General features: G+C 42.5%; 1 protein-coding gene across 1 annotated transcript in view; it reads right to left on the bottom strand.

Moving 5' to 3' along the window:
- LOC116394883 (cell wall protein DAN4-like) overlaps positions 1-8,985 on the bottom strand; it is a 9,761-nt gene continuing 776 nt past the window's right edge. Inside the window, exons 2-5 of the mRNA XM_031868249.1 lie at positions 5,015-5,191; positions 3,012-3,596; positions 1,844-2,001; positions 1-1,592 (exon numbers count right to left, since the gene is read on the bottom strand). Of these exons, the coding sequence (XP_031724109.1) occupies positions 1,548-1,592; positions 1,844-2,001; positions 3,012-3,596; positions 5,015-5,191 (965 nt within the window). The 3' untranslated portion in view covers positions 1-1,547. The remainder of the gene's footprint in view (positions 1,593-1,843; positions 2,002-3,011; positions 3,597-5,014; positions 5,192-8,985) is intronic.

Here is an 8,985-nt window from a genome sequence, read left to right as displayed (position 1 = left end):
ATGATTTCAAAATACCTTTAATCATAAAACACTAACAGTCCATAATCCACATCTGGCTGCAAAGCCTTGTTGTGCATTCACGACACTTACAGACAATTTTCAACACTTAATTTTAGAAATCTCAAGTGTATAATTTAGAACTGGACGTACAGACGAGTGACAAAAGTGAGGAAAGATCTCTCCTTTCCTCCAGTAGAGACTTGTGTAATCTAGGAGAAGAGCTGTTTTGAAGACCCATTGTGGCCAAACGTCCTTACTAAGACATTTAATGTGGACTTTTCCTTTAATTTGTCACCCGTCTGTAGTCATTCATGGCACAAACATTAAATAGTGAACACAAGTATTAGCTCCGGTTGATTTCTAACGACGGGGTGTTTGTTCTGTCGTCCTGTGTGCGTCTCATTCCCGAAGCCGCTGCGCATTATTATAATCAATGAGATACCGTCGGGTCACATGTAACGTTTTCTTTTTAAACTGGTGAACGCTGAAGCAGCAACTAAGATGACAAGTTGTCTTTGTGTGATGCAATCGTCAGTAGTATTTGCCAACATCGTGTGGAAAGGCCACCGGCCGGGTTCAGTCTGCAACTGTGTGCCTCACGGTGAACACGCTCAGGCCTGAGTGTTCAAACACAGGCATGTCAGAGCAGCTATGCTCCCGGAGAGAGAGAGTGTGTGTGCGTTAAAGTGGCAGTCGCACTAAGCACTGGGAATGAAGTTAGTTGGTTTGAATACAAATACAGTCTGCAATAAAGAGCTGTTCCTATACGGTGTAAGGCACTCTTTCCTGGACATGAGACTCCAGGAAAGAGACAAAAAAAACACACACTGCACATATCAAAATCAGGCCAAAAGCCAGCAGGACCTTCAAAACACAAACTTAAAAAATAGAAAAACAGGAAACCAATTAAATATCCCCTGTCACACCTTCAAAAATCCACACACACACCTTTAACAGACTCACACACCTGCAAACACACTCACTGCTACGCATTCTTTCCTCACACACACTACTGAAAAAGTAAAGTGCAACTCTTTTTTTTTTTTTTAACACTATAATCGGGTCATTTGTTATGTTCACCTATCTTCTCTGGCTTCTCAGTCAGACTGACAGACTTTTTGGTTTTCCGTCAGACTTTGTAACACTGAATAATTAGACCGGTGCCCTCAGGTGAGAGTCTGTGTCCAGGGGTGAACCATCCTAATGATGGACGCAACAGATGATGCTGCTAGGGAAATCTAAATATATTATACAAACTCCCACTGCCCAAAAGATGGGCTGAAAAAATATGAAGCACACAGTATTCAACAGAGAAGTGGGGCTTATTTGTAATTACAGGCACCAAAATAGACGTTTTGCTCAAAACGACCCCAACATGCGTGATGTCTTCATTGTCCATTGCAGCTTTCAATCGTGTCTTTTACTACGTGTCGGTAATCTAGATGAGTTCGCTCACACCTACCCAGAATTCTCTCTGTTTGGTGCAGATTTAAGGCCGGGATTCAAGGAGAGTATTTGAGCGCCGAAATCTTTCAGTCATTCCTCCATCAGTAGCTGTACATGGACAAGGGTGTGTCCTCCATCATATCGTCCTGCACAAGTAAAAAAATTGAATAATTATACACATAAATATATTATATGCCAGCGCTTATGTTTACACAGTTTATATGGTCAAAAGTGCTACATTTTTAGACAATTTTGTGGTAAAGCTTTCTGACCTTTACCGGGGAAAAACAGAAAGAAACCTCCTGGAGAGCAACGGAAGATGGTTCCCTCTCCCAGGATGGACAGAAGTGCAATAAGTCTCAAGACGACATCATCATATTAAGCTCAACATGCTCACCATAGGGAGGTCCTGCAGCCGGCGGAACTCTGGTCGGTTGTGTCTCCGCCGCAGTTTGAGGAAGAGGAGCAGAGTGATGATGACCGCAGTGATGATGAAGGCTGACACCAGGCCAGCCAGGAGCGGGTCTAATGTGGGAGAATCGTGGACCATCGTTGCTGGAACCAAAACACACAGGAGATACTTGAGCAGGGCACGTTCCTCCTTGAAGGAAGATGGATTTGACTCGACGAGGTGTAAATAAAACAGTAGAACTTCGGCTTCTTTCACGCTTGTTTAAAGCTGTGAGTGGAGCTAAATATAGACTCGACATGTTGAGTGTTCCTCGTGTACGTAGCTCAGGACAGAATTGTCAAACACAGGATGGTGATGTTAAGCTTTCCCGTACTTGAGCTCTCTGTCGAGCAAGTGAATTTATTTATAGGGCAAAAACGTTTAGATTTATTGTAGAATCAAGCAGTTTATATTGTGTGTGCATACCGTACAGTATGTCTTAATTTGGGTGCCTTTTAAATCTCTCACATCATCCCTCTTGACCTTTCTATGTTGATGTCCTTCTGTGTGTGTATATTTCTGTGCAGTGTGTGTCAGCTTGGATGTTTCCATGGAAACTGGTTTTTTTTTTACAGTTTTTTATCCTCTGGTTGAAAGTAACAACAACCACAGAGCAGCGAATGCTCCCTGTTCCTCTGGCTAACGGAAAGAGGCGAGGTGCCAAGCGTGGCCTAATAAAACCACGCGGAGTGAGAGAAGCAGAGAGAACTTTATATTTCAACTGTATCCAAGTGGGCTGGTTCAAATGAGGAGAGTTTTCCTTCCTTTGTGACGACACTGTGCTAAAAGTCCTCTCAAGCTGGAGTATATATTGTTAGCAGAAAGACAGAGGGGGAGAGAGACAGAAAAAGAAAGAAAACAGAGCATTCTCGAGGCCTCGAGTCCCATGACTGCCTCTGTCTCTTTCCCAAACAGAGCCATAATTGTGGAGTGCTTGGTGGTGACAGTGCTTGTAGAACATTTAGACGCCTGGGGGGGGGGGGTCTGTGTGTGCAGAGACTTGTGCTGGAAAACAAAGAAACAGCGTCGCCTTTGTCGTTCAGCCAATTTACCTCGGGCCCTGTTGATATCAAGTCACAATAAATTGACACACCAACACAGATCGTGCACTTACGGTCATCCCCGACGTTGAGCTGAGAGGGGTTCTCAGCATGGGGTTTGGTCTGGGTGGAGGGCCTGCTCGGCGGGTTGACGGTGTGCGTCGTGTGGGCTTCGCTTGAGGCCTCGGGGTGTCCGTCGAACTGTGAGGTGTTTTGTGGAGGTGTGAGCGTCGACGCCTCAGAACTGGGGCCCTCTTGAGAGGAGCTGGTGCTGGATATTGAACTGGCGGTGATGATGGCGGTGGTGGTGGTTTTGGGTTTTGGTGGCTCAGTTGTTGGGACCAAAGTGGGTGATAGTGTTGTGTTGTGAGTGGGCTGGTTTGATGGTGTAGCAGAGTCAGGAAGTGCAGCATGATGTGTTGTTTCTGTTTGTGGCGTGGTGGTCGGTGTGTCTACAGTGGTGGTGGTGTGAGTTGTGTGTGTGGGGCCGGCGGTGGTGGTGGTGGAGGTGATGCTGGTGGAGGTGATGCTGGTGGAGGTGATGCTGGTGGTGGGGGTAGTGGTGGGGGTGTGAGAGGTAGGGGAAGGAGGAAGTAAAGGCTGTGTTGTCGCCTTGTTTTCCGGAACGGCAGTCTCCTTGGGAGAGACAATGTTGGTAACTGTACAAAGAGAAAGAAAAAACATATTATTTACGACCGCCTCGTCGTTGTATACGTCCATCAGCCAGTCAGGTTGCAGTTTACGTCCATGTTTTTCCATTCCTTAATGATTGATGGACGTCTGTGCCAGATTTGAAGAAATACCTTCAAGAAGTTCCTGAGAATATTAAGTTCACAAGATTGGGACGGACGTGAGGGCACAGTGAACTTGACCTCAGATGTACTCCGTGTGGCATGCTAATTAGCGAATGTTAGCATGCTAACACGCTAAACTAAGATGATTAGCATTGTGGATGTGGGCTGTCACAATATTATTATTATGATTATTGAAGAACTCATGTAAACAATATCATCGCAATATCTATATACAATTTTAAATAATAATAACAATAACGCTTTGAGTCAAATTCATCATAACTTTATTTATGACGTTTATTGTGCATTTTGTCTTTGTTTTGGTTAATGAGTTGGAGGTGGAGAGCGTTTAAGAGGTGCTGGATTATTAACACAGTATTATCATATGTGTATTATTAACATGATATCAATAACACATTTTTTAAAATAGTTATCGTCTATACCCGTATATTGCGACGCCGTTCGTGACCATGTTATGTAGCATGCCAACGTTAGCGTTTAGCTCAAAGCACCACAGAGCCGCTAGCGTGGCTGTAGCCTCCTTACCGTTATTAAAGTGCACATTTTCAACACTCCACAAAATATAAATCAATTCAACTCAATCCTATTGTGTTGAGGCAGAAAACTAAACTGTGAACATCTCAATGTTAAAGTTGAGTACTGAACTGTTATGTTGTTAAATTAAACTTAAGTGCCTAAAGAAAGTGTCTTGCCTGTGAATATGTTAGCGAGTTTAATGTGTGAACCAGCAGCCGAGTGTGTTTGTGAGAGGAGAGCAGTGAGGGAGATGTGGGGAGGAGGGGGGAGGTGTATTACACTTCTACCTTTCTCACCCCCTTGTGAAAAGTCACACAGCATTTAATCACTTCTCTCCTCTTCTCTCAGCACATTTCACCAGCTCTCCTAACAGACTGCACTCATCCTAAATTCTTAATTCTACTCTTTTTAGTTGCATCTTACGGCATCTTCTTTCAAGTTCTTTTCGATCTCTGTCCTCCAGATTTTTAAAATCTTTTTTTCTTTTTAATTGTTAAACTGGGTCAGCAGATCAACCCAGTCGCTCGCTCTGTGGCTGTGCTTCTGGACGTGGAAAACAGAGATAAGGACTTAAATATAGCTGCTAAACTCTGAGCCCTCACATCTGAAGTGTGACAGATCTTCTCTTCTGGCAAACCTACTGCAACACCAGATCACCTTTGTTTGCCAAACCACATTGTGTTTTCTATGTGTATAATATAGTGTTTTCTAACACTATATTTAGAAACAGGCTGTTGCATAGTTACCTTTCTTTATGTCGGGGGTCACAGAGACGGTTTCCCCCTTTGTCGTTGCGTTGCCACTCAAACTGCCGGTGCCGCTTGTATTCGCATTTGGGTCGGAGCCGTTTGATGACTCGGCAACAGTTAGAGCCTCAGGGGTCACACTTTGGGAGGCGGCAGTAGCAGCAGTGTGGTCTTCAGCTGATGAGGAGAGTCACATTTAGATAATCATCAGTCTCTGGTCTCATGTCCTCAGAGTCATTAACAGCTTATTGGCGCGTTATTCCGAGAAAAACATGCGCCAACAGACCGTGTGCACACACACACAAAACCATCTGAATCAATTAGAGTATATCAGTCAGCACAGGCCACTTTTCATCTAAACAGCAAGTATTAAACAGAAAAATGTATACATATATACAGTATCATTTATCCATGGAAAGTTATCTGACAATGCATACTTTTTTTTCTCAAACAAAGCAGTGCAGCACTTTTATAGAGTTACATCTGTACATCCATAGTCTTCTATCTCGAGACCTTTTAAACGGAAGCTCCTCCGGCCTCCTTGAGTTGTGAGCATGTTTTCCCATTTAAAAAAATGATTGAAAACTGTTTCTAATCATGTCATGACTCCTCAGATTTATCTTTACGCACCCACACCGCCGTCAAAGAACTGCCGCAGATGAAGGCAAACTGTCACGTCGCCTCAAGTCCCTTGTGTTTTGGGCCAAAAGAGTTGCACTTGACACACCGCGAAGACTTAGCGACAACGGCTAACTAGCAGGTACGTTCTGCGCCTGCAAGAAGGGAAATAACTCTCCATACCGGCAGGTAGCAGTAGTCTGTATTGGTCATTCAAACAGGGAAACCAGAAGACCGAGGACTGCAGATATAAAAGCCATTGTTATGATAAATATATGAAACAAAGCAGCTTTTGCCAACTATTTTTCAAACAACTCTCGATCGCCACAAATTCAACAATCGACCTGAAAAGCTGCCAACTATTTCCATTAGTGCAGGAAAGTAGGGTCGGCCCGACATCAGGTCTGTTGTGTCAGGCCCTTCAGACCTCTTAGGGGGACTTGACCCCCAGGTTGGGAACCCCTGAACGGATTCTGAGAATTGCACTTAAGCACAACACGGTCACAAAAAAATGAATTGTTTTTCTTTTACATAATTTGTGTAGCAAAAATACTCTTGTTTCCTATCATATCATGACTCCTCAGATGTATCTTGACAAAGCAAACCTTCATCAAAGAACTAGAGCGGTGCGAAGGCCGACTGACATTTGCACTTGAACACACCGCAGAGACGACAGCCAACTGGCACAACACTGTAAATCATCACTTCAGAGCACAAAAGTGAATAAGGACTGATTATGACTTTTACAACGCCATCACATCTACAGCAGTCCTCGTGAGGCGCAACTAAGCTTTGGCCTTTGACGTGATGTCATTCTAATGAAGACCTTCGCTCTCTTGGTCTTCTATCTCCTTCCTGTCCAAGTCCTCGTTTTCTGTCTCTACCTGCTTCCCCCCTCATTGATGAAAACCAGAGCACTGCTGTAACGTAATGTCATTACCGCTCACTAACACACTGCCATGATGCCTTTCATTACCTCCATAATCACTCACTCAGCTCATCAGCGCACACACAGCGAGAGAGAGAGAGGGAGAGGGAGAAAGAGAGAGAGAGAGGGAGAGAGAGAGAGAGAGAGAGAGACTGGTTTGAACTCTAAATGATACAAAAACAGACATAAATAGATGGAGGCTGTAGAATACTGGCCTTGTTCCCTCACTTGAGCTCCATTAGAGCTGCGCAGGTCAAATGCTGGAGTAGCATGTTGTACATAAAAGTGTATCTCTCTTGTGTGAATGTGTGTGTGTGTGTGTGTGTGTGTGTGTGTGTGTGCAGAGTAGATGTATAAAGAGAAGCACTGATTGGCACTGTTGCACACTCCTCTCACTGGATATTACAGGGTCTTGTGTTCCAGGCCAATGCAGCAGGCACCTGAGGAAGTAGCTCCCGCTCACTTCTGCCTGTCAGCAATACCTTCTGTGTGAAACATGTCCGACTGCTACTGTGAAATCCCATCAGCCTAGAGTGTGTGTTTGACTCTCAAGACATCATTACAACCCCGCCCCCACCCTTAAGTTAATCATCTATTTAGGATTTCTCCCTTATTTTAGTTTATTCAATTTGGTTGTGTGTTTTATTTACTTACAGGTAAATCTGTCATTGTTATTATCATGCTCAGACCTGTAACTAAATAATGACATTATTATTATTATTATTGTAAAAACAATCCCTCAAATCCCTGTTTTCCATGATTAAAAGCCGTGAGACAGCTCGGTGCTTTGCTCTCATTGGCCTTTTCGTCTGAACTTATTTCAGATGTTTACTGCCGACCTTCGTGTGACCTCTCAAGCTGCATGTCAGGCCTCTAAACTCTCCTCTTCTTTTACAGTGTAGGTCTTATTATGACTCATGTGAGTCACTGCAGTTAGTTAGTAAGTTAGTTATATTATCGATTGTGTCATGCACATACACGCATCCTACATGGACTGATATGACCCCAAAAACACTTTGCATGTGTTAGAAAAGAACATAATTAATTACGTATAACTTGTTCATTTTGGAATCATCCAACCTGAAGAACTTTTCATGATTAAAGGACATATTACTAAATAGCGTAGTCGTTAATTCCTTATAACACTTGAAATGGACTTCATCTTCAGAATTAATCATTTTCAGTTTGAACTCTTTCCACATTCTAATGTATTATGTATTTTATTGCATAAGTCATAAGTGGTGTGTACTATTTTTTCATATTTTGTGTATTGTGATGAAGACTGATTTCATGTCACGATTATCCTGACTAAAATAATTGAGATATTATCCTGATAATTATCAAAATATGCTTACAAATTAAAACAAATATTTGTTATTGCGTCACTTTCTTTAAAGTGAAATACAAACAATGGAACAGTATTAAATAAGGTTTTACTAAATCATAAGGTTGCCCTGCATGAGTAAAGGATAAATAAATAAATAACAACATTATGTGAGTCTGGTCTTTCTTTCATGGTAATAGTTTTAAATCAGGCTCTATATTTTTTTACTTCTCTATCATGATAGAGAGCTAGACTGCTTTTTCAAGTCAATCATGTAACAATATTAACAAGTATCCCAAAAAACAACTGTGTTAAATTAATTGTTTTTATCTACGATACTGAACATATGCAGTTAGTTAGATAACTTTTTTAGAAGAGTATAAAAAGGTGAGTGAATAGTTAGAAAGACGGCCAGATGAGTTAAATTAAAAAAGGCTTTTGGCTGTACAACATGTAAGAACAGAGAAAGATTTGTTACTTTTTCATGTTTATTTAGCTGGAAAAGGTCAGAAGGATTTATTTTTCTGGACAGAAGTTGAAGATTGAAGTTGCTGTCAACAGGAACAAGATACTTTAGAGGTTCCAGACTAACATCCTGGGTGTTGATTCCATGTGTGTTTATGCAAATGTGGCTCCACACATACTCCATGAAGTCTGGGGGCACTGCTTTAAAAATCAAAGTACTAAAACACTACAGAGGCAAGCCAATTAGCATGGAGCCAGTACAATGACAGAGTGCTACATAGAGGTGTCATTTATCACAATGTACTTCCCCGCTCGTTTACAGCCAATAAATGTCCTCCAGTGGAGCCCAGCTGTGTTTCTATTCATCCGGCTTTCAGCTGGAGATGGGACAGTTCTGCTCAATCAAATCTTCTTTTTCAAATGTCAATAGTGTCATTTTGTTTGTTTTGTGTGAGAGGCACTGAGGGGAGGAAAAGGAGAGGAGGTATACAAGAGAGAAAGTGATTTGGAAAACAGGTAGGAGGGAGAAAGCGGAAGGTGGGTAAGAGTTAAATACAGGATGTGTGAGAGGAGAGTAAATGTCATGCAAGCAGAAAGAGGAAGGAGAGGGGGGGGGGGGGGGGGGGGGGGGGGGGG

Source organism: Anarrhichthys ocellatus, unplaced genomic scaffold (genome assembly GCF_004355925.1).
Source record: "Anarrhichthys ocellatus isolate YVR2014 unplaced genomic scaffold, GSC_Weel_1.0 scaffold42, whole genome shotgun sequence".
Lineage (NCBI taxonomy): Eukaryota > Metazoa > Chordata > Actinopteri > Perciformes > Anarhichadidae > Anarrhichthys > Anarrhichthys ocellatus.
Note: the sequence above shows the minus strand (reverse complement) of the source record. Positions and strands in the feature narration are given on the sequence as shown.